The following is a 26,895-nucleotide window of genomic DNA, read 5'->3' on the forward strand; positions in this document are numbered from 1 at the left end:
TCCAGTATTAGTATTCATTTTTAGTAGAGCATTTGATAGTGACAACGTGTTTTAATGGAAAATTAATTCAAGCTGACTTGTACAGGAACACTTGAGGACAACAAACTGGCTACACATTGTAAAAAAAAGTTAACAGTGGACTGTAATGTATAAAGTTGGGGAACACTGTGGGATACAACAGGGAACAGAGCTAAAACTAGTCTAATTTTAATATCTTTGTTAATGAAGTTAACGGATACTAAACTGAAGGCACTGCAAGTGGTACAGGAAAGGATTTGGAGATTAGAAATGTGCACAGATCATTTTGGAAGTGACAAGTTTATACTGAGAAGAAATCATTCAACACACACGACAGAAAAAGAGCCAAGAAGCAGTAATAATGGAAGAACTAGGGATTTCCGTGGTAAGCAAGCTAAATATGAGTTTGCAATGTGAAATGATTGTAAAAGGAGCCAATGCAGTTTTGAGATCATGTTTCTGAGCTAGGAAGTACAATACTTCTCAGTACAATTTTGGGGTGATCAAAACGGGAATATTGTACTTTTCTGGGCACCACACTACCAGAAAGATGAATTGGAGGCTGTCTAGAGAAGAATAGTCAGGGGCAGGAGGAGTGACTTATGAGTAAGCATTAGAGTTAAAATATGTATATATTGGCTAAGAAGGGGGCATGAGAGTCTCCAACTAGCTGAAGTGTGCAAACATCAAATGGAGAAATATCCTATTTAGTTTGATATGCTGAGATGTATGTAGTTACTGGGGTAATAGCCTGAATTTTCCTTTTAATTTCATCCCATCTGGAAATAATTTCCCAAAATAAGATGTACTAGGTATCCTGCAACATCAGACACTTAAAACTTGATTGAACAAAATACTATAAAGTAAGCTAGGAAGGAATCCTATATTGATCATCCATTTCATCTTTCTGCTAAACAGATCACTTTCATCTCTAGTTTTCTATTAGCAGGACACCATTTCAACACAGTTAATCTATTGCTGAACTTGTATCATCAGTTTCTATTATACCATGAATTCTCAAAATTGTAACTTCCATGAGATATAAAATTTCTTCTGTTTCAAAGGTTTGACAGGACCCATTTTCATATTCCTAGAATATTCTAGGGCATTGGATGAAAATGGAGCACACCTACGTGTGGAAAGTCATACATAGCTTTTGTCTAAAAAGAAAATATGACGACATCCCATGGTGAACATGCAATCAAAGTAAAGAAAAAACAGCTGGCAGTTTCTCACTATAATGACTAAGTTATTACATTCATACTGCAGCACTTAGGAAATAAAAAGTAGTTAATACCAGTGTTGTAGATGAGTCTGTTCAACAATACCCATAATTTGTGTGCAACATTTGCATTGCTTTTCCAGTTGATTATTCTGGAGCAAAGCAAAAAATAAAACAAGACACTTGAATTGCAAATGTAAAATACATTGTCAATACTTCTAAAAAATTTAGTAAGCTACACAAGACAAAACCCATGAGGGTTCCAGTGTGGGAAAAATATGCAACATGAAAACAAGAATCTTAAAATGGAAATGTTTTATGTATATTTTTTAAACCTCAGTTTCATGAGTCAGCATCTGAGATCAATTAACACTAATAAATTTGGGCTATCGCCAAATTATGATGAGTGGTAAACACAGGTCTAGTGACAAACAGCTGAGTCCCCTTAGTTTCTGTGATGTCAACCCATTTTTGGGGGGAGAGGATGTATGAGATAGCAAGTATTTTCTTTCCTGACACTATTTTTAAGGTTAAAAAGTAGACTGGAATAAATGCTATAATTAGAATCATTGGTATGTATTCATTTGTAGGTAAGAGAACAGTTCTCTTCACATGCAGTAGCAATGTTTAAATCATTAATATTTGAAGCTTTATCCTCACTAATATTCATTCCACCATCACATGCCTCTTGTGTTTTACATGTTGCATATTTTATATACAAGATATATATCAGGATATCTTAATATACTTTCAACGAGTATTAGGAATACATCATATCCCAAGCATACCAATCTAGTCATGTTTAAACAGCTCATTTAACCAAAATGAGTTTAATTAGCCATATGACTGCTTTAAAAATGGTGCAATCAAAAAATCAGAAACATCTTACAATTGTATTCTCAGTTACATTCTGACATGCTATCTAGCTGTCTCATTCCCTATAATCCCACCAATTTATGATTTACTTGAAAGATTACCATTTCTTGTGAAATATACTACTTAGTCCTTGTTCTTGGTATACATTTGCAACACAGCAGGTGTAGAAATAATGCTTTTGAATTGGACATGTGAAATGATTAACACATTCTACCAAAGTTGATGCTGGTGTTTTTATACAGAAGGCATCTCAAATCTTGTCAATCAACTGGTGGTAGGTGTTTGTCAACAAACTGCTTTACATCCATCATCTCCTGTTCAAGAATAAAATTATGTATTAGACCAGTGTTCAACTAAGATATTTTTCAGCATTTAGCTATCTCATTAAATTAGTATTTCAATACTGCAGTTACTACAAGCAACTGAACTACAAATTGAGCTTATAATTAGATTCCTTATACCTCAATGTAATACTTATCCCTCTGCAGAATTCAACTAACTGAGACAGATTAGTTCATCAAGAGCATAATACTCTTTGAATTACTTTACTCAGAGGAGGTAAATAAAGAGTCAAGGACGAAAGAAAGCTCCTCTCTCCATAAAGTGCTGAGAGAATCTAGCTAACCAGTGTGGTTATAGAGAGCCATGTGATCTGAAGAATGCCACACACTGTTACTCATTAATTAATCTACCATAAGAAAGAGGACCTCGATTAGTGAAAGTTTCCATCATCGAGAGCTGAAATAATTAATATTGCGCTCTCCACTGGCCTGTTGGGGAGCACATCACCACACTGGTACTCAATATGTCCCTGGAACAGGGTTAAGGCCATATTAATAACTGGCTGAGTAAATTTCTGTTGCTGGGAAATGGGGCAGACTCTGTGACCTTGTGGCAGCTCTGCTTCTCCCACTGAATAAAAAGAATTAGTAGTAGCATGAGCAGAGCAGTGAAGCCTTTAGAAAGATTGCCTCTTTTCTGCTTTTTTCATTTTTGTTTTGTAGTTAACATCCTTTGATTTATTACTTTTTCCTTCTATCCCTCCCATGCCAACTCCCTGAATGGAGGCCAGCAAGGTTTTTTCTCCCAGAATAATTAATACATAGTGTTTACATTGTGAGAATTCAAATCCCTCTTCCAATTCACTTGAAACAATGTAAACAAATATTCTCCAATCATTCTGGGAAGAAAAATCCTGCTCACCTGCAGGAAAGGAGAAGGAGGTAGAAGAAAAAAAGGCCCATTAGGTTTTTTTTAAAAAACTTGATTGTAGGGAATTTAACAACTCATTTTGTTTCCTGTAGTTTTCATTTTTTCCATTAAATGAAAAACAAGAGTATTTTAAAAATTCATTATAACAACTGTCTAGCGTGGACAATATTTTTGAAAGAAATTTATGTTAGCTAACAAACAATCCTGGCCTCATGATTTGTTCAGCCCAGGGTAATTATTAATTGAAGCAGCATTCTCAAATAATTAGTCACTCAAAAACATTTGTTTTCCTTGAAGATTAACATTGAGATTCACCTTTTTTTCCTGCTTTGAGGGAACATTTAAAGGAAGAATTCTCTGAAAACAAATTCCTGTTTTCATTTAGAAGATTACCTCAATACATGAGCTATGCATCATGCCCGAATAAGTCTTGAAGGTTACAGTGACTGGATTTATCAGACTCTTTAGCTTCTCAAAAGTGAGGGAACCAAACATCAGAGGAACCAAAGGGTCACAGTCCCCATGGCACTGAAGAATAGGAATATCTTTGTTTACACCACTGATAGCACCCTGTCCAAAAAAAAAAAAAAAAAAGGGGGGGGGGGAGGTAATGAAATTACATAAGATTAGTTCATTCAAGGTAAAATTAGGCTATAGAACAAACAATATAATGATAGTGAGCAGAGTTTGGACAGAAAAAGAAACACTGAATGGTTTGCAAGTTCATGTTATTCTAAATTTTATATCTAATTATCTACTATGTAATAAAATAGAATAATTAGAAATATGTTAGTACTATTTTTAAATAATCATTTAATTGATTACCGAATTAGAATTCTTTTAAAGCACAATTTCTGGGAAAGTAAATCATCTTTTACAACTCAAAGGCAGAAATTGTGTCCAGATTAAGGTAGTGGATTGCAGGAAGAGAACGGGTGGTAAGGCAGTTCATTTCCTAGAAGAACTAGGTTCTATCCTACAGGCTTGTCTTATGACACTGGGAAAGTCATTTAAAATCAGAATTTTTGTAGGTGGCCTAACTGTGCATTCCTTATTTCCCGAGTGCCCACTTAGAGACAACCAAGGACCAATTTTTAGAATTATAGAGTAGTCAACTGCCACTGAAATCGACAGCCACTGAGGATGCTCAGCAACTCTAGCAGCAACGTAGTATTGTCTGGAGGAATGAACACGGGAGTTGGGAGTCAGGAGGTCCTCAGTTGTGATTCTGAATCTGCTGATTAGCCACTTATGCAAGACCACACACAGTGAGTATCTTCCTGTCGCAGTTTCCCATCTGTAAAATGGGGATAATACAGTATCTCAAAGGAATTAAGATATATTTATGAGGCACTCCGATACTACCAGGAGATAATGGAAACTACTGAGTGCTCAGCTTCCCCCTATCCTATTGTTTAAGATAGGTATTGTATGCGCTCACACTGATAACACTATGATAACACTGAATTTCCCAGTATATCTTTGAATTAATGTAATTACAACAGCGATAATGTATTCCATTTACACACTGCTTCTTCCATGCCCCCAAAATATTCTGTACTAGAAGGAATTCAGACAAAATACATACCACTTGAATGTTTGTACAAAACTATTTTAGGCTATAAATACTGTTATTTCAAATGTAAATTAAGTAACAACTTTAAAAAGAATATTTAGCAAAAATGTTTAACATAAGCAAAACTACATTGTTCTCAAATGCTGACATAGGGTAAGCATCTTCTGGATTGATACCAATATATCTGACGTGTTATTACTCATTACCAATGCAATTTTGGCTCTTGAAGCTTAAACTAGTAGCCACCTCATCTGGTAAAGGTTATTTAAACATACACATGCCATTCAATTTTTATAGACTAGAAGCATACTAAAGAGAATTTCTCCTCTCCTGCCTGCCCCCATTCTTCTATTCCAAGACTGCTACTGAGGTGACAGGAGGTGGTAGTGGTATTTTGAATCCCAGAAAGTTGCAAGAGTTAGGGGAGGTGACCAGATAAGTCAGCCAGCAAAATTAAGGACGGAGTAAATGAAAGGGCTGCTGCTAAACAAAAGGACCCCTGAGGAATCATGTAAAATTTAACCCTCTGCTGGAATGAATGTTGGGTTAGCATGTTTGATCTACCAACAACTTCAGGGAAATGGAATCTCCCATATATCGGCTCCACAGCCATCTGGAGGACTGGAGCAGACGAGCACTTGTTAGCTTCAATAACAGAGCAAAGGCACCAATGCCTAACAATAGCTTTGACAAAGGACTAGACTTCACATGATGCCTCAGTTGTCTGACAGCACCACATTCTTTAGCTATGTCTATACAGTAACTCAGCATGGATTCACCAAGGGCAAGACATGCCTGACTAACTTAATTGCCTTCTATAATGAGATAACTGGCTCTGTGGAGGAGGGGAAAGCAGTGGATGTGTTATTCTTTGACTTTAGCAAAGCTTTTGATAAGGTCTCCCACAGTATTCTTGCCAGCACGTTACAGAGTTATGGGCTGGATGAATGGACTATAAGGTGGATAGAAAGCTGGCTAGATCGTTGGGCTCAATGGGTAGCGATCAATGGCCCCATGTCTAGTTGGCAGCCGGTATCAAGCAGAGTGCCCCAAGGGTCAGTCCTGGAGCCGGTTTTGTTCAATATCTTTATTAATGATCTGGAGGATGGTGTGGATTGCACCCTCAACAACTTTGCAGATGACACTAAACTGGGAGGAATGGTAGATACGCTGGAGGGTAGGGATAGGAAACAGAGGGACCTAGACAAATTAGAAGACTGGGCCAAAAGAAATCTGATGAGGTTCAACAAGTGCAGAGTCCTGAACTTAGGAAGGAAGACTCCCATGCACTACTACAGACTAGGGACCGAGTTCTGCAGTTCTGCAGAAAAGGACCTAGGGGCTACAGTGAATGAGAAGCTGGATATGAGTCAACAGTGTGCCCTTGTTGCCAAGAAGGCTAACGACATTTTGGGCTGTATAAGTAGGATTGAGGGACGTGAACATTCCCCTCTATTCGGCATTGGTGAGGCCTCATCTGGAGTACTGTGTCCAGTTTTGGGCCCCACACTGGGAGAAGGATGAGGAAAAATTGGAAAGAGTCCAGCAGAGGGCAATAAAAATGATTGGGGGCTGGAGCATATGACTTATGAGGAGAGGCTGAGGGAACTGGGATTGTTTAGTCTGCAGAAAAGAAGAATGAGGGGGGATTTGATAGCTGCTTTCAACTACCTGAAAGGGGGTTCCAAAGAGGATGGATCTAGACTGTTCTCAGTGGTACCAGATGATAGAACAAGGAGTAATGGTCTCAAGTTGCAGTGGGGGAGGTTTAGGTTGGATATTAGGAAAATCTTTTTCACTAGGAGGGTGGTGAAGCACTGGAATGGGTTACCTAGGGAGGTGGTGGAATCTCCTTCCTTAGAGGTTTTTAAGGTCAGGCTTGACAAAGTCCTGACTGGGGTGATTTTGTTGGGGATTAGGTCCTGCTTCTGAGCATGGGGTTGGACTAGATGACCTCCTGAGGTCCCTTCCAACCCTATGATTCCTCATTTAACGTTGTAGTTATGTTCCTGAAAAATGCGACTATGTAAAACTATGTTAAGCGAATCCAATTTCCCCATAAGAATTCATGTAAATGGGGGCGGGGGTTAGGTTCCAGGGAAATTTTTTTCGACAGACAAAAGACATTATATACATATAGAGTATAAGTTTTAAACAATTTTAAACAGTTTAATATTGTACACAGCAATGAATGATTGTGAAGCTTGGTTGAGGTGGTGGAGTCAGAGGGTGGGATATTTCCCAGGGAATGCCTTGCTGCTAAATGATAAACTAGCACTCGGCTGAGCCCTTGGGGGTTAATACGCTGTTGTTAATGTAGCCTCACGCTCGACAAGGCAGCATGGACTGAGGCAGGAGGGCGGAAACACAATAGATGCAGGGCAGCAGCTGCAAACACTTCCCTGAACATGACGATGAGCCCATGCTATTCAGCTGGAGTGCACCACTGCCTTCTCCTGACAGCACATGCAGGGCTGCACAGGTGCTGACTTTCCAAAGTGCTGGGGTGTGTGTGCGTGAGTGAGAGAGAGAGAGACGTGCATTCCCCCAGTAAGTACGCTAACCCCACTTCAAGTACGTTGCCCTTTTAAGCAGATCAGCCAGTTCAGACGGGAAGCAACAGCTTCCAGCAAGCTCCTTCCTTTCTTTCCCTGAGCCTGTCCCCCTCCTCTGCTTTCTGGAGAGGGGCTAGGAGCAGGGGGGACGGGGGGGGGGCAGAGGGACATCCTGATATCAGCACCCCTCTCCCCTCCTCCCCCAGGAAGCTCCAGGGAGCAGCTCCAGGGCAGAGGGCAGGGCAGGAGCAGCATGGCAGTGGGGGAAGGGACAGCTGAACTGCTGCTGGGCAGCTGCTGAGCCACATACCTTACAGGAAATTTATGGGAGCTGAATGGGGGGGGGGTCCCCCACCCCAGTTCTAATCCCCACAAGATGGGGCTGCTCTTCCAGAGAATCCTGAAAGCAGTGGACAAAGCAGGCGGCTGCCAAACGATGTTATAAAGGGAGCATTGCACAACTTTAAACAAGCTTGTTCCCTAATAGATCAGCGACGTAACAACGAAACAACGTTAACCGGGACGACTTTAAGTGAGGAGTTACTGTACTATAGACCTTACAGTGGCACAGCTGTACTGCTGCTGGTGCACCGCTGTAAGTAGCTGCTATATGCCAGCGGGAGAGCTCTCCTGCAGACATAGCATTGTCCACACTGGCACTTTTATCTTTAAAACTTACATCAGTCAGGGGTGCGTTTTTTCACACCCCTGAGTGACAAAAGTTTTGCCAACTAAAGTGCTGGTGTAGACAAAGACTTAATTTATGGACATATTTAAAGAATTGTTTACCTAATTAACGTACGCAATTTCTATCTAGTGGGAGATGGGGGGGAGGTGTTAGTCTGTGGATACAGTGTAATGAAAGTGAAAAAATATGTTCAAATGTTCAACTTCAATTAGCTCACTGAAGACTGAGTTATGTTTAAGAAAGTAGTACAAATACCTGTGGAAAAGAGGTCCGTAGTGGAAGCCAACTACTGAGTGCTATGACTCCTGCTAATTTCTGATGTGTTGTAAGAGCTGTATACAATGACAAGGCACCTCCCTAATCAAGAAATATAAAAACTATTACAATGGTGAAGTTAAACATCTAAATTAAATAGTTATCACCATTACTTCAGGATTTGTGGCCCCTTATATTTACAAACAATATTTTCCAATTTCAACTGATGGATCTGAAAAGTACTTCTAAAAATATCAGGTGACTCCATCCTTATTGTGTTTCAATTATTCTAGATCAAATTTGTTCAGTTTACAAGTAAAATTAGAGCACTGTTCTAACTGATAATTGCAAACTAAATCTAATATCTTGTATTCTTCCAGACTCGTGGTAAAATCATTTTTGTTGTTGTTTTAAAAGGAGACTACAGAACAAATTTGTTAATTCCCTTGATGATACGCAAGCCAAAAGAAAATTTCACTTCCCATAATGACAGTTCTCTCTTTCCTAGTCATTTGTCTGACCACAGCCACTTTAAAACCATATAATGCAATAAGGTACATGACAGTAGTTAACACTTTCATTCCTCTACTTGTTAGTATCTGATGGCAAATGAAAAGGAAAAGCAGGATAGTAGCTTTGTTCACATTAGTCTTTGTATATTCTTATTAACCAGTTTATCACAGGACAACAAAACGTCTACCACAGACCTTTGACAACTCATTCAGGAAATAATAATTCCTTCCTTCTGAAGTTCAGATCTTCTGTTAACTACATAAAATTCAGACTCAAATTATTTCTGCATTTTGGAATACAAAAAGCAGATGCCTTACAGAATCAAAATGACATGGAAATTTTAGAATTAACCCCTGAAGTTACTATTCATCTTAAACTTAAATTATTTTAATATTACTTTATAGCAGTTTTGTAGTATGTAAACTCATTTTTCACCAAGTCGATTTTTAGAGTCGGAAAAGAATTACTTTTGTGGCCTTTTGGAGGTAAGTCGAAACTAAAGGCCTTATTTTCAGAAATGACTATCATCTGCTCGTTAACAGGATTTCCCAGTTCCAAGGAGATAACTTCAACTTCCCTCCAACAAAGAAACTGAAACTCCCTTCCTGACAAGTACCTTACCTGAGAAAAGCCTCCCAAAATTATTCTGTTAGAAGGAATTCCATTCTTCACTTCCTGATCTATCAGTACTTTAACTGCAAGTCAAATGAAGTCCAGTAGTTAATATGTAGCAGTTCCGAGGGGAGTTCAGAAGAGGAGGTGGTATAGGTGGTAAATCTCCCGTGTCAAGGGAAAGCTGGCAGATGGGAAGTTGATGGAGTATTGCCCAAGCAAAACACTCTGGACCAAAAGTTCTGAGACTAGGGTCAAGAATTCTGGTGCTATAGACACCAGCAGTTCATGCAAGTCCAGAAGTGCTGGTACCAAAATAGAAACTGTTGGGTCAGGGTCACACAAAAGTCCCAGTGCAGAATGTGTGGTGACTTTTGAGCATTTGGTGTCATAACCATGCTTGTGTGGCTTCAGTGGCCTGTATTTTCTAGAAGGTTTCTAATTTAGTGGGTGATAGGAATGCATCTGACATGTGGGAATACAAAAACTGATCAATGAGCCACTAAATTCACCCACACAATTTAAGAAACTTAAAATCATTTAGTTAACAAACAGACAATATACTATCAGAGACTTCACCATTTTAAATCATCATTTTAATGTCGGTTTCTAACTCTAATGAGAAAACAGCTGAAAACGAAGGAGCCATTTCATATCACACGCATATTTTATACAGTATATATATTATCTGGGAAACACTCATTTACAAAAGTTGGAAGATACATTAAAAATACTCATAAATGTACCATGCTCTGCTGCCTGCTTGATCCCAGCTTCATCTTCCTGTGCGTCTGGAGAGAGTCCAATAATATCAAACCTTAAAAGAAAAAGAACACAATTAGATAACGTTTATTCACTAGGGAACTAACACACCTTTGTATACTGACATAACCATACAAACAGTAATGAGAAGATTTACTAATGATCACTTTTTCCACACTTTGATGTTTTATTATCCTACAGATCATTATTAAGAATAGGCTCAACCTTGTGTTAAGCTATAGGCTCAATCAGTTTACACCTTGTAAACAGTAGTTATGTAAGTACTCACATATGAGAGCCCAAAAATGACTGATCTTAAGAGTTTAAGCATATTTAATTTTATTTATTTCTTTTATTTAATCTAATGGTTTATGGTACAAGGAATTAATTGCTCAACTATATAATTTTTATTTCAGTTGCTGCACTATATAGTAGAGCTGCACCTGTCATTTATACTAAACACATTGAGAAATCTTTTAGTGGGAATTAAAAAAAACTTCAACTTCTAAACCAACTATAATCTCTTAAGAATTTTGCCCTCTTCTACCTCGTCAAAAACAAAACAGTTCACTATTTCAATATTTAAGAGGAAGGCAATATATTCTTTGTAATATTTTTGTCCAAATATTAGCAGGCATGTGCTGAGAATTAATTAATTCTTTCAGCTAATATAGAAAAGCTAAAAAAAAAAAAGTGAAGAAAAAATCAAGAGAGGGAAGATTTACATAACATTTCACATCCTCACTTTAAAGTAAAAAAATATTGATTTCAACACAATTTTCTATTGGAGCTTCCATTCTAAAAGAAATCAGAGACCACTTTTTTGTAAAGTTTAAACAGTTAATTGTCCACAAAACAATACCACCCATTACTAGTAGTAAATAATAATTCCAATAATTTTTGTTCCTGTTTTCACAACAAATAATTAAAGGAAAATTACTTACTTTTAGTAACTGGAGTATGAACTGTGGTGTTTACATGTGTTCCATTTCTGATGTGTATGCACTCCATGTACTGGAGATTGGAACATTTTAATCAGCAAGGTCCATTAGCAGCATCTACTCCTTTGATGACCTCAAGCCCTGTCCCCTCCCCCCAGTACAGAAAGGGGGCAAACAACCAAACCTCACTTCCCATGCCACTCTCAAGCCCAGTCTGTTAGACTCGGCAGTAGTGGGGAAAGGAAGGTGGATCATGGAACACATGTAAACATCTCTCAAAGAACTCCTGTTACTAAAGGTAAGTAACTTTCCTTTCTAGTTTGACTGCTTGTTTGTGTGTGTTCTACTTCTGGTGACTCCCAAACAGTATATAATAAATAAACTCTAGTGCTCTCCTCTAATAAAATAAAGACTGCAACATAGCCCTCTCAAATGGGGCATCTGAACAAGGTACCTGAATGAAAAAGTAATCACTAGGGAATGTATGTATAATACTCCAAATAGAAGCTCTACATATATCAGCTATGGGTATTCTCCCTAAAAGAGGCTCCAGAAGTGATCTGTGGTAGAATATGAGCTAACATGACCTGAGTTCTAAATTGACCACCCCATAAAGTAACTTTATGCAGTGTCACACCCAATTAGAGATTCTCTGAGTTGAGACTGCCTGACCCCTGGAGCTCTTGACAGACAGACAGACTGACTATGGGAGTGCCTTAATGGTCTTGTTGGAGTTAAGTAAGAGGAGGAAGCATAGAGGACATCCAAAAACTGAAACACAGCCTTGCCCTTGGATGAATGAGGCTTTTTTTTGGGGGGGGGGGGTGTTGGGGGGGGGGAGAAACACACTTAAATGAATGGACTTATTTAAATGAAAATTAAGGGATTACTCTGAGTAGCGATGTAGGGTAAGGCTAACGTGTAACTTTATCCCTGTGAAAAGTCATATACTGCGGTCCTGGCATGACAGCTTGCAGTTCAGACCCTGAGAGTGTCAATGTGATTGCAAACAGGAATTCAGTCTTCAGACAAATGGAATAACGAGCACAAAACTAATGGTTCAAATGGATGTCCCCATCAGGCTGGTAAATAAAGCATTAAATTTCCAACATAGAGGGAACTGTTTTAATAAAAAGAAATCCCCTTAAACCTTTCACAAAAACGTTTAAACTGAAGGATGAACAAGCTGTATAGGTCCTGATGGTGGATGCTGTGCTGAGATAGCAGCCAAATGAACATGGAATGAGCTTAACAACTAACCAGAGTTTAAGTATAACGGATACTCAAAGAGATGAGGGATTGGAGAAATATTATATTGGTAAACCCACAATGAAAAACACTTCCATTTTGCAACACAAGTTGTCCTCAGACTGCTTTCTGCTCTGAATCAATATGCTCTGTACATCAGCAGAACAATTATTCGACTCTGTTACCTGACAGTTTCCATTTTATGAAGTGTAGTGATGACACATCTGAATGAATAGCTGTCCCATTGTTCTGGGTAGTTAAGTCTGGTAGAAGAGACAGAGGCACTGAAGGGGTTACCAAGAGATTTCTTATTACCGTGAACTAGCACTGCCTTTGCATTTCTTGTTCTGTTCAGTTGCAAACAGATCCATAAGGGGAGCACCCCATTGATGACAGAATCCTTTATGAACCGTAAGTGATTATGAGAAAAATGTCTATTTAGATGTCTGTTGGCGTGTTGTGTAGGACTGGAAGATAAAAGGTGCAGATAGCTGTATATTTCGCGTTCAGATTCCATAGAAGGATTGCTTTCCTGCACGAGAGCATTGATCTGGTTCCTCCTTGTTTATGTAAGAGCTGACAATAACACCATGTTCTTTTTGTAAACTCTGAACTTTGTTATGAAATAGAAAGGACATGCAGACAAGCTGTGTCAGTCTGAGTTGTAGGACACTTATATGAAGCCAACCCTCTCCGAGACCACTGACCCTGTACTGTCAAGTTGTCAAGATGGGCTCCTCAACCGAACAACAAAGCATCGGTCACTGTTGACTTTGTGGGAAGCGCTAGGGAGAACAGAATTCCTTTGCAGACCTGATGTGGATCTTTCAATAAGGGAGTTCAAAACTTCTTGAGGGATGCATACTCCTATATCTATTTTGTGAACAGCCAGGCAATAAGCTATCCATAACCACCCCTGAAGACAATAAGGATGCAGTCTGCTGAATGGAGTCAGAGAATATATGAAGCTGTGTGACCTAAAAGCCGAAGATATGTCCTTGCTGTGGTACATGGATTGTTTCCCCACTTGATTTATCCTCTCTAGTATGGTGTCAAACTTGGTCTGCACCAGGTATGCGTAAACAGTCATGGAATCGAGTAGCACCCCAATAAAGTCTACCTTTTGTGTTGGATTAAATGAGACGTTCACACTCAACTCCACTTTGCACAACAGACGTATGACATAATGAACGCTGTTTATCACCTGTCTGAAAACAATCCTTTCAAACAATCACTAAGATATGGGTAAAAACATTTCTCTTTCTGCAATGTGCTGCTACCATAGCCAGACAATTTAGTGAAAGTTCTTGGGGCCATAAACAAACCAAAAGGCAGCATTTTGTACTGGTAATGTGTGTTGCCCACTACAAAGCACAGGTATTTCCTATGTGCTGTATGGAAATACGCATTTTGTAGGTCTAGAGCTGCAAACCAATCTAGAAGATCTGGGGAAGGAAGTGTGAAGGACAGTGTTACCATTAGGAATTTGAACTGGCAAACAAAGAAATGTAGATCTCAGATCCAATAATGAACACCAATCTCCCAATTTGGGGGGGACTAGAAAATATCACAAATAGAACCCTTTTCCCCCAACTGTGGGTCGAAATCTCCTTTATATCACGAAGAGCCAAAAGAAACTGACCCTGTTGTTGAAGGAGACTCTCATGAGTGGAGTCCCTAAAAAGAGATGGGGAAGATGAGTTGGGGGTGGAAATGTCTTGGAATTGAATAGAGTAATCTTTGGAATTATTTCCAGCTTAACCTGTCGCTGGTGATACTGTTCCCTAAAATAATGCAAACGGTACCCAAAGAGGGTAGGGAAGGTATAAAGATCCTCTCAGATTGGTTGGCAGCTCTCGATATACACATCACAATGACTACTGAGCCAGCCTTTGCAGCATTTGAAGTCGATGAAGGTCTCCTCCTATGTATATATGGTTTCTTCTTAGAGAAATCTGATGTTCTCTGATAAAGATGATAGAGTAGTGACAGTGTTTCGCTTGAGTATGATATCAAGACTGCTTCTTGTAATGGGAAGCATAACTGCCTAATGTGTGACATGGTACGAGACAATCCTTCAATGTAACAACTTGTCAGTTTTAGAACAAAACAGATGATTCCCTTCAAAGGAGGGTCTTCCAGTGTAATATGAATCTTGTTTGGAAACCCAGAATGCTGGAGCCATGACACACTGCCTAATTGCTGCTGCCATGGACTTCGATGCTGCATTAGCAGCATGACTGGAGGCTTGTGAAGAGGGTTTTAACTATTAATTGACCCTCCATAGACAGATTTAAATTTCTCTCTGATGTCTAACAATGGTTTATCAAAATCTTCAGCAACTTTGCTCTACATAAGGTAATTATAACATGATAGAAGGACCTGATAATTCACTATGACAAGCTGAAGATAGTAAAGAAGAGTTATTTGTTAGCTAAGAGGTCCACTCTTTTCCTGTTCTCCTTTGGAGTAGTTCTAAAAGACTGATGTTTCAACTTCTCTTGAGCTGTGCCAAAGACCCTGAACAAGATGCATTTAGAAATATTCAAACCCTATCAAAGGGACTTAACACCTTTTTTCAGCTATCTTACAGGTTGGCGATAGATGCTAGTCTGCCACAATAGCTAGATTGGTTCTAACAAGCCTTCATTTAAAGGTAAGGCAAGTGTATATCCAGTAGAGAGATATGTAAAACGTCCAATAGATGTCCATTTTGTTGAAAGTCTGAGCTGGAATCGCCAAAGTTTCTGTCATTCTGTGGACCAATTCCTGAAATGACTTATCGAATGACTATGCTTCAAGAGGAGCCATATGTTCACACTGTGAAGACGTGGATGGAATATGCTCTAGGATAGTTTCAGAAACTTGTTGCAGAAGTACATGTTCATTTAGAGTCTGATGTGGAGAAGAGTCTGGTTCAACAATATGTACAAGATCACTGTGATTGCTTTTGCATGACGGGTGGATCCTTGGGTAAAAGATATCTAACCCCTAGAAACTGAAGCTGAGGAAAGTTTTGATTTAGGATATGGCACCAGTGAAGTGAAGCAGTTGGTCCACATGGATGAAGTGAATGTGGCCAGGGCAGGGGGGTACTACCTAGAGGCTTTTGAACTAACATGCCTATATATTTACCTTATGTATGACCTGACTCTCAAACATATGAGTCATAAAAAGTTACTCCCAAAGGGTAAGAGGGTAAAACATCCCCATTATCAGAAAAAGGAATACCCATCCTCTTAAAAGAAGAGGATGGGGTGCTGCTCATGAGGGATTTGGAGAAATACCCACTGATGGGGCTCACCACAATAACCCGCAGGTGACTTAGAAAGCATCCCGATTGACAAAACATTTACTAAGGGGCAGTCAGGCTCCGAATGAACAGGCACAGACAGCTGCTTCTCTCAGGCCACCTGAGGAAGTCAGCACTGCAAGGGGCTGTAACTGAATCAGTGCCAGAGCAGCATGCTCAGAACAAGCACATGCTGCAGACAGCCAAGCGAGTTGTCCTGCACTGGAGAAACCTGCTCAGAGTGGACTGGTGCTGAAGACAGATGAAAGAGCTGACTCAGCGCCCAGAGCAGATGGTGCCAGCAGCAAACTGACAGCAGCCAGCAGAAAGCTCTGCTCCAGTGCTAACGGACACCGGTGAGGCTTTCTCAGCTGCCTCCTGTCAAACTGATGTATGACGAGCTGCTTTCAGAGATCCCTTCATCCCAGAGAAGGCAGGGAGTGAGCCAAACCTCTTTCTTTGTGAAATCTTCCTCTGCACTCCTTAGAAGAGCGATACCTGTTACTGCTCGCAGCTGCAGACACAAAAGCAGCCAGACCGCTGGAGGTTAAGGCAGTTACCAGGACATTTTTCACTGAGGATTGTCCCAGACTGGGGGATTCTACATTCCACCTGCTTCAGAGACCGGCCTCATATTTTTCTCAAAAAGGAATAACTTCATCCTGTTGTCCTAGATGTAGCTGCCCTCTTGGCGAGGGTATTACAATCCTTATGTTTTTCTTTTACATATCCGGAACCTAAAAAGTAAAGACAACTTAAATATGTGTCATACATGGGCGTACCAGCCCCAGAGGACTCAAAATGTAAAGCCCGGGGTTTCTGTCCTGACAAAATATCAGACCCTCCCTTTAAAGGGCAGAAGATAAATCTAAACAAAGCTAAAATTACTAAAAACACTACACTAAATACCTAGTCTAAATAACTATTTACACAATCCTAATAAAATAGGTGACTGAAAAAGGGAGTGGGGACACTGCTATTTGGGTCCACCTCATAGCCAGGAGCAGCTGAAAGGAAATGAATGTCAGTTGGTTGTTCCACCCCCTTTCTACCCTCGGGGAGCAGGGCTCAAGGTCATCAAAGGAACAGGTATGACCAAAAGATATAGCTGACTAAAGCATTCCCAGCTACAACTCATGAGGCACATGCACACCAGAAGTGGATCATAAGTAAACAAGCACACAAAGAATACAAACTTTCAAGCAGATTGAAGACTTATGTATATTATACATTTGATGTTTTCAATTTTAAAAGTTGCTTTTTCCCTGTCTGATGAATTTTCTCTCTCAGAGCTAGTATTTCTTTTTTGCTTCTGATGAGACAGTTTGACACTATTAACGAGAAACCTTTGTTAGAACGTTTGTTCTGCATTTACAGTTGATTAAAACTAGCAATTCAAGCTCATCCTTGAGTTAAGTCCAATCAATATAAACACTTATGACTTTATATATGATTATTTCTAATTCAGAAAGTACTTACCAAGATGGCATGGCCATATTCATATTCAGAGAAACTGGCATAACTGGCCTAGAAATTGAGAAATAATATTGGTATAATTTAATACAAAGGTTTGTTGACATAACACCACACATCAGATAACTATTTCTGCATCGCTGCAAGATTTCAGGTTAAGTTGTAAAGCTAGATGTTTCCTATATTTTCATCCCATTTTTAAAGCATGACCAGTGTCAGCTCTCTCATTTTTAAAACTGAAGGTAAACATGAGTTAGATCAATTTTGGTCTTTTAGCAGAACTACAATAGGTTTTGAGGCAACAGATTAAAATAATTAGTTGATTTCCTTAAGAACAGAATGAAAACCCTGAGAGACTATGAAAAGCACAGACAATAGAAGCATACGAATGGTACAGAGAAGAAAAATTGGCTATATGCGCTCATGAAAAGAATGGCCACGTAGAGCAGATATTCAGAGGCAACAATGTCAAAGAACCACAATTACACCTCTTCCTCGATATAACGCTGTCCTCAGGAGCCAAAAAAATCTTACCGCGTTATAGGTGAAACTGCGTTATATTGTACTTGCTTTGATCCACCAGAGTGCGCAGCCCCCCCCCCCCCCCCCCCCCGGAGCACTGCTTTACCGTGTTATATCCGAATTCGTGTTATATTGGGTCACGTTATATCGGGGTAGAGGTGTATTAGCACAAGTAACTATTCTTCAATTGGCCTCTGCTCATTCAGACTTATGGGAGTCTAGCAAACAGCAGAACCCCCAGAAAAGTGATTTAAGAGTTCTAATTAAATATATTCATAGAGCCTTGCAAATGCGGATATCCACGGATCATTTTTGCGGATTGGATGCGGATATAAATTTTGTATCCGTGCAGGACTCCACAGATTCAGTCTCCCAAAGCAAACATCAGATCTGGATACCCATTTGAGAGCAGTGATGTATAAATGGATGTACAGAAATCCACATAGTAGCCCTGCTTGTAGTTTATGATGGAAACATTATGAAGGCACATCATTGATACTTTTGTCGTAACAGACTGAGTTTTAAGACCCTGAGGCACTCTCACCCTAGCTGAGTCATAACAGGTCTCATTGTACAACCTGTTCCACTTTGCAACTCCTAAAGTGGAAATGGCAGTTTCTTTATGCTACAAGAAGTCTTGCTGACTTCTTGAAGTCTTTGGTTCTAACTATATAAAATAACTCAAAACCCCCTGTAAATGGGGGTGTGGAGCCTTGTTTCCTCCAGAAAATAATGAAGTTTTGGAAAGAATTATGAGATTGTCTGATTCACACAGAAATCTCAATTTTCTCTATATATTTGAAATGAATTTGTAAGACTATCTCTGAAGAATATGGTGAAAATAGGATAAATTATTAAAACCTGTGCAACTCTCTTCTCATAGAGGTAGTCATGCTGTCTTTTGTAAAAAGAAGAGTCCCATTTTAAGGGCTCAAACATGAGTCCATCAGCCCTGTTAATAATAAATTAAGATTCCATCAAGGTACTGGTTCTCTGACCCACAGGAAGAAGTTAGAATACCTGAAAGGTCTGGGCTGCAATAGTGCGGCACCTGAGAGACAAGCTGAGATGGCAGGTGGATTCACTCACTTGAACACAAACTGATGCCCCTCCTCCAAGCAAAAACTTCAGCAATAGCAAGGGAGCAGCTGCAAAAGTCTGTTCCAAGAATACAAACCTTTTTGGTGCCAAGAAATTCTCCAGCCTCAACAGGTCAATAGATGCTTGATTAGTACCAGGTTTTTTAGACACCTAGCAATCTCCAGCCATTGAACAAAGACATAGACCAAAGAGTTCCTTAGACAACAAAATCAGCATAACTATTAATGAAATTCTAGCACCAAAAAGCTCAATTATTGGACTCAATGAAATCTTGTTGCCTGCAAGAGTAAGCAAGCCACCAACTCCCATCTGGTACAGAATTCTCCATCTGACTTGCCTGGCAGCATACTCTCTTCCAGTGCAAGGGTAGATAGCCAATCATAGGTCAGATCCAAGGATTGGATACTCAGGACTCATCAGCTAAGGCCCAGGGCCTCTGCTGCCAATTGGTGCAGGAATTGTGTGTGAAGGTCCTACTTCCAAACAGTAGTATGAAGAGTGGGCTTGCCCAGCCTAAAAGAGAGCTGGTGTATATATCCACTTCCATTTACATGGAGAAGCACAATGCACAAAGTTTAAATCCCATTCTTTATCAACCCCCTGGAAGCCTGTTTGGCTAACAGCAAAGCGCCCAGAAGAAAAAACTAACTATAATACAACACTAACACTAGAAATGAAGAGAGTCTTGGATCTGAAACCCAAAAGTCACTCTGGGAATGGAAAATAATGTCCTCACATCTCAAACTGTCCAAATAAAGCAAGAAATTAGGTACACATGCTTTTACAAACTTGGGTCCAAAAGTTCAATTTCACATGAAGTACTTATGATGTACTGGTTTCCATAAAGTTTCCAAAGCTAGGAACCCCAATAGGAGCATCCCATTGGCAATACGTAGAGGCCACCTCAAAAACGACCAGGGACACTGATGAAATTGAAAGGCATCAAATTTAAAACTGATGAGGATGATACTGGTCAGATATTTTTTTTAAAACCACGCACTGCATAATTTAGCAGTGGACTTAATTGTCACAATGTGTCAAGGCCAAGTGCTGAATTAGGCATTTATATGCATGAGAAAATAGTTGTTTCAGACAGATTATACAAGTGTTTGCAAAGGACATAGACACCTATGTTTCAGGAAATATGCCAGCTGCTAACAATTTAAGAAGAAACTTCCAGTGTGCAGATTACATCTTAATTGTCCATTATGTGGTTTCTTCCACATTCCTCTGAATAATGTGGTAGTGGCAACTGTCAGACAGAGGAGGCTATTATAGATAGCCTAATGATCGGATAATAAAAACTGCCATATGTTTTATTGTAATTTTGGGAAAATTGATTCCCCCTCATCCAATTTTGCTCTTCTGTGCCGCGCTGCACCTCACCCCACCACCTGCTAAAATTCTGAGAGCATGGGAAGATAAAGAGATAAGTACCTCCCATTCTTTCCCCTCCTCGGGGGGGGGGGGGGGGGGGGGGAAAGAGGGAGAAAGCTAGCCACTAAAGAATGGGAAAGGCAAAGAAGCATGGCTGAGACCACCATGTGGTCTATGACAGTGGCAAAAACACTTTGATCTTGCCTATGCTACAGCTTCCACTATTTCCAACACCACTGACAGTGAAACCATGATGAACTATGGGTTCTAAGTTTGCCACTGTAGGTGCATATGTACCCTTAGGTGCCCCCCTGCCTCTGATCACTTCCATGCTATACTCTGCTTTGCCAGGTGAGAAACGGAAACATCTTTACTTCAATCCACAGGTTTCTCTCTCTACCGCACTGAAAGTAGGAGATGAACTGTTTGCAAGAGGTGCTGAATGTGGACCAGGAAACACAGCTATCACATTTTAAAATAAAAGAGCAAAGGGCCAGCAGGAAAGGGAGTCCAGAGAGTGCTGGGCTATCATTCAGATGGGTATGCAGAGTAGTTCAAGGGGTTGGCTTTATTATATAGAAACCAGATGCTGAACTCCACAACAGTGTTCACCCTTGCCCCACCAACCCTGCTACAGATCTCTCAAGACTGCTGCTGCTTATTGCAACATGGGATACCTCTCTACTACTTTTGTCCTAATGAGGCAAGATGCTCTTCTTCCCAGAAAGAACAGTTAAGTCATAGGATAGACAGACAATCTGAGTTTCTCTTAAAATAGACCAAGATTGGTCTTTTACTCACCCTGATTTTAAGTGTTAAAGAGATGCCAGCTACAGTTTAATGCCTTGTTTACTAGGTAGAGTCCTGTTACTCCTACGCGAATTCTGCGCAAAATTCATATGACCTGCCTTTTTTTTTTTCTGTGCCTCCCACAGAAAAACGCAAAAAAAAAAATCTGCCAGGGGACATGCGCCTGTTCCCTGGCAGCCCAGGCAGCATATCTGGACCAGTCTCAGAGATGGGGGAGGGACGCTGGGCATGCGTGCATGCCTGTGTGGTTGATCGCCGTCGGGCGGGGGAGGGGGCTGGGCGTGCGGACGTGCCAACAAGGGACAGAGAGAGAGAGTCTGTCCCTCGCTTGCCACTGCAGCTCACTGGCGTGGAAGGGTACGGCTTTTTATTATGCACGAGGCAGGCTAGAGGCAGAAATGTAGCAGCCTGCCTGTTAGTTAATTGATCTCATTCTCTGAAGCACAAATGTAGCAGCCTGTGTAGTAACGTTGTTAATGTTCCTATTGTTAGTTAACTGTTCCCATCCTCAGTCAATTCCCCCACGAGCATAAAACCTGTGAAAGTTTTAAGGCCCCTACGTTGCCAGAGTGACGTAAAAGGAGCCTTATTATAAATGACAGTGAGGGAATCCTCAGATAGGAATATCTATGTGCTTTCTCACTTTTTTCCTGTGCCAAAGTGGCACAATGGGGTTAGATTACAGCTCAGGATTTATTTTACTTACCTATTAAAAAAAAAAGATTTTAAAGGCAAATAAAACATTTACCAGCAGTCAATAAAATGTCTGGACAATCAGAAGCAGGCACTTCCTAAAGTACCCAGCCAGGTCCAGGACAATGATTAGTACACGAATGCGCAAACTTTTTGGTCCGAGGACCGCATCTGGGTATGGAAATAGTATGGCAGGCCATGAATGCTCACAAAATTGGGGTTGGAGTGTGGGAGGGGGTAAGGGTCTGGCTGGGGGTGTGGGCTCTGGGGTGGAGCCAAAAATGAGGAGTTCAGGGTGTGGGAGAGGGCTCCAGGCTGGGGCAGAGGGCTCTGGCTGGAGGTGTGGGCTCGGGGTGGGACTGGGGATGAGGGGTCTGGGGTGCAGGAGGGTGCTCCTGGCTGGGACAGAGGGGTTTGGAGGGTGGGAAGGGGATCAGGGATGGGGCAGGGGAGTGGCTCAGAGGTGCAGGCTCCGGTGGCGCTTACCTCAAGTGGCTCCCAGAAGCAGCAGCATGTCCCCACTCCAGTTCCTATGCAGAGGCATGGCCAGGTGGCTCTGCTGCGCACTGCCCATCCACAGGCACTGCTCCTGGTGGTTCCCGGGCAATGGGAGCTGCAGGGGTGGCACTTGGGGAAGGGCAGCGTACGGAGCCCCCAGCCCTACATGTAGGACCCAGAGGGGGGACATGCCACTGCTTCTGGGAGACATGCAGAGCAGACCCCAACCCTGCTCCCCGGCTGGAGCGGGGCAAGCCCCAGACCCTGCTCCCCAGCGGGAGTTTGAGGGCCGAATTAAAATGGCTGGCGGGCCCGTAGTTTGCCCACCCCTGGATTAACAAAACTGCATGACTCTAATGTGTGAAAGTCTGAGCAATTTAAAATGACATTCCATGGTTTTTTTGGCTGTTTGGCCGTTCTGTAATGTAATTTAAATGAAAATCCAGGATTAGAACTGGAATGCAGGATATTAGTTACCAAGTGTTTGTAACTTAACTTTTGTGTGTTTAGGAAATGCTGAATAGTTATTGTGACTTTTTTCTGTACTGTAGTTTAAGTAAATTACCAAAACAATTGAAATTGGTTTGATTATAGTGCATTATTTTGACAAATAAAATATGCAGAATTTTGCAGGCTTCTTTGGTGCAGAATTTTGAATTTTTTGGCACAGAATCCCCCCCAGGAGAACCCGATGCTTGTTACCAAGTATTTTAGTTGTCTTTTAATGCAAGTTAGCTGCTGGAAATAAGCAGGAGGGTCAGCTTTGTATGACTGCCATCTCTCCAGACTCCCCAAAAAGGGTTTTGCAGAACACAGCAGTAGCCCACAGACCAAAGTTTGAGAACCTTTATACTAACTACATGAATAACCAACAGTGTGCATTTTGTATTACAAAGGAGTGCATACAATTCAGAGATAAGTAAATATCAATTCTTAAAATTAGCTTCTCATAAATATTCATGTTGAGTAACACTTGGCCATTTGAAAGCTTGCAGAAAGCAGAGACTTACACAAATAGTCAAATTGAAGTTAGTTGTTGAATTTGAGCAATTTTCCAATTTTCTATTTATTCACTCTGATTAAGATATTTGCAACAAAGCAAAATATGAATCAAAACCTGGGGTGCTTAAGTAATTCATATCAATACTTAAAACTTTTTTTTAAATAAGCATATAGCTGCACTTTTTCAGTAAGCAGATAGCCAGTAGTCAACTGAAGTGATGAGTACCCATAAATCTCACTGACTTCATCTTCTCACATTTGTCTAATGGCCTTACAAAATATAATCTACATAGTAGCCTTGCATTAGAAAATAGTGAAAAACCTGAAACATAGGTATTTTCATGATGCTTACTCTATAATATGGTAACACTGTCTTAAACAGGAATATCTGATTAATATATATTAGTCCTGTATAATGTCTTGAAACAAAAGCCAACTGTTGTAATGATTGTTTTGTTTTTGATATTTACATGGCAAGGAACTGTAAATTTGTAAAACTTCCTAAATAAAAAGAGTAAAAAAGATGAAAAAAGAAGTTATATACTTACGCATGTGGACAAATATATTTTATATGTGGACTTCTGATACCTGCAAATGCTTCTGCCCAGCCATGTCTGTTGGAGAAAAGTATGTTAAATAGCATTTTCATGTGCTAGTTTAATTCTGTTAACTTTAATAGTTAGGCACTGTTGCCATAATAATGCTAAAATAAGAGGGAATGTCATGTCATTACAGGTGACATTTCTAAAAGAACCTAAAACAAAATGCATTACCAATGTTAAAAGAGAAGTTCTTCCTTTATAACAAGTAGCAAACCCATCTAAAGAAAACTAGTTTCTTGTCCAACAGTAGTTTCTCTAAGAAAGCATTTGCTATAAGCCTGTCTGATACATTTACCGTGTCAATCTATTCAAAGACACATAGACAAGGCCACAAATTCAATTGTTTTCAAACTTTTTTGAATATCGCTAAAAAAAAAAATCTATGCTGCATAAAAACAACACTAAAAAACACTTATAACAACTGTGGTTCTTAAAGATGTTTTGTGCTTGCGGCTCTCACGCATGGTGTGGCTGAATCTCTTGCAAAAGAATTCCAAAACTTCTAAAGCAGCATCAAAGCAGGAGTCACGTATGTGCCCTTTATGTCCTTGCACCCCCTCTCCAAGGGCATAAAGGGCACCATGACTCCGGTCACCCCCTAAGGTTGTTCTCACCACCCAGAGTTTCACAAGGTGACTGAGCTGCAGGAATGGAGGATGGATCAAGGGATTCACATACACAGAACATCTAGAAGAACCACAGTTTCTATTAGTTAAGTAACAATTCTTTCTTTGAGTTCCTATGCACGTGGCTTCCACTCATTATTAACAAGCAATTCAGTGATCAAGAGGGTGGGAGCTAGGAGCTCATCTGAATAGACTGTAGGACTCATCTTCCCCTTGTGTATTCGCTCTGGAAGCGGATATGAAGAAGTAATGACTAGCATACATATGCAAGTTGTTGTTCTGCAATTTTCCACAATTGGTATCCTACTAAAGCACATTTCTGAGGCAGGTTGTATGGAATGAAGACAGTTTGGACATGTCAAGCTCTCTCATTCCCCAGCATTCTGCACTATGAAGTAGTGTTGAAAGTATGCAGCTCTGATAAATCAATATCAGTGATGATGGTGGCAGATGTGAATACAAATATTCAAACTCTTTAGGAGAAACTTGATACTTTCGTTCAGCTCTTTGAGGTTGCTGACATAGATTGTGGAGTAGTCCATAATTCCTTTGCAGGTTACAGAATTCCCTCATTAATAGGAAGGGCTATTCTGTCCTGAGCGTCAGGTTGCAAAATATCAAATAGTTTATCTGCCTTGTCTTGAACCATTTCCAATGGAATATTATTCCTGAGGGAATTTTACGCCAAAAAAATTAAAAATTCTGTGCACAATGTTTTAAAATTCTGTAAATTTTATTTGTCAATAAATAAACGTCTCTCCAGCATGGCAGTGAGGAGCACAGGTCACTGGTTGCATTGGGAGATCATTCTGAAGGCCCCACCTTCTCCAGTACAGGGACTCAACTGTGAGGCTGCACCTGACCCTGACACAGTGCAAGGGCTGGGAGTGACCCAGAAACACCTCAGGGCCCTGCCCTTCTGTGCCAGGCACACCAGGTGTGGCTGGGCAAGCTCAATCCAGCAGGATCCAAGTGTGGAGGAGCTTACTGTCGGGGGGGGGGGGCAGGTGTGGGGTGAGAGGTTTCTGTATGGGGTAATCTGGATACAGGCAGCTCAGTGGGAGATCTGGATACACAGGGGCTCGTTGGGGGGGTTCTGGGTGCAGGAGCAATGGGACTCTGCAGGGGATCCAGGTGATTGTGGTTGGGTTCAGCAGGGGGGGGGGGGTGTCTGGGTGTGGAGAGATGGGGCTTAGAGGGTGTCTGGGGGCTCAGTGAGGGGGTCTGGGTGCTGGGGCTTGATGGGGTGGGGATCCAGGTGCAGCTGGTTGGGGCTCATTGGAGTGGGGGTCTGGTCAGAGGGGTCCAGGTGTAGGAGGGATGGGCCTCTCAGGGTGCTGGTTCAATAGGCCTGCTTAACAGGGGAACCCCAGCTGCTGCCGAGGGGGGAGCCTGAAATGTGGCGTTGCTTCCCCCTGCGATTCCTCTATCCCCTTTTCTTCTTCATCCCCCTCTCCTCCCCCTGCCCTATTCCATCCCCCATCCCCACCTCGGGCACTCACTGTTCCACAGAAAATAGTAAGGCTCCCAACACACAAAAGGAGAACACAACTGGAACTAGGACCCAGGATGCTGCATTCAGCTGCAGAATCAGGGAAGCCCGAGACCTCTGAGTTGGGCAGCTCTGTGTTTGCAGAAATGGGGGAGGAGGAAGAGCCATGGCACGTAACCCTGTGTGCCCCTCCCCATGCCTCGCTTCTGTTTGGGGGGCAATCCCTCCCAAAAACTGCACACAAGGTCCAACCCCACCCCACCCCTGGCTTCCCTGCCGTTTTCTGCAGGGAAAAGCAGGAAATCTGCAGGGGGGGGCTTTTTTTTCTGTGGGCACACAGTCTCACAGAATCCCCCCAGGAATAGAATGTGTAGAAAGTTTGCCATTCTTTTGAAAAGTTCCTGATATGCTTTAAAAGTCATCCCTCGTTAAGGGTGTGGAAGTTTCTTCTGGGGAAGGAGAAGAGAAAGCACTGGATGAAAGTTCATCTTACACCTCTTCATCCTCTCCCCCAGAGACGCTGTGTTGAGGTTCTGATATCAGGATGACTTTGTTACAGCCTGACAGTTCATCTGAGGAGTCAGAATGGAATCTCGGATGAAAGCAGAAAAATGGTTGGTCGGTTTTGAATGCTGAAACCAGAGGGGCCAATACATCCAAGCCTGAAATCCATAAGGATGGTGGTTGTCCTCAAGGAAAAAAAACGTAGGTCTTGAGATAAAGCCCTGAAAGTGACATCCATAGCATAGTCCTTTTTAGTGTGACTTTTGAATCAAGATGGAGTAGGCAAGAGTGACCAAAGGTCTGGTGACTGACCCCTTCTAGTTACCTGAGAAGATGATCCTGATGAGAATGAAGAATCCTCAGAAGGAATGACAGAGACTGACAGCTGTACTGACATTTGTGAAGCAGACTGCCCATCATGTTTT

The 26,895-nt window shown here is 41.0% G+C and overlaps 1 protein-coding gene across 2 annotated transcripts in view; it reads right to left on the bottom strand.

Annotated features, from left to right (window-relative positions):
- LYPLA1 (lysophospholipase 1) overlaps positions 1-26,895 on the bottom strand; it is a 34,830-nt gene continuing 7,935 nt past the window's right edge. For both annotated transcript variants that reach the window (XM_005301197.4, XM_065585557.1), the window contains exons 3-9: positions 23,795-23,860; positions 17,250-17,297; positions 10,274-10,344; positions 9,537-9,610; positions 8,403-8,504; positions 3,722-3,898; positions 1-2,430 (exon numbers count right to left, since the gene is read on the bottom strand). In XM_005301197.4, the coding sequence (XP_005301254.3) occupies positions 2,377-2,430; positions 3,722-3,898; positions 8,403-8,504; positions 9,537-9,610; positions 10,274-10,344; positions 17,250-17,297; positions 23,795-23,860 (592 nt within the window). In that variant the 3' untranslated portion in view covers positions 1-2,376. The remainder of the gene's footprint in view (positions 2,431-3,721; positions 3,899-8,402; positions 8,505-9,536; positions 9,611-10,273; positions 10,345-17,249; positions 17,298-23,794; positions 23,861-26,895) is intronic.

The sequence above is a fragment of the Chrysemys picta genome, chromosome 2 (genome assembly GCF_011386835.1).
Source record: "Chrysemys picta bellii isolate R12L10 chromosome 2, ASM1138683v2, whole genome shotgun sequence".
NCBI lineage: Eukaryota > Metazoa > Chordata > Testudines > Emydidae > Chrysemys > Chrysemys picta.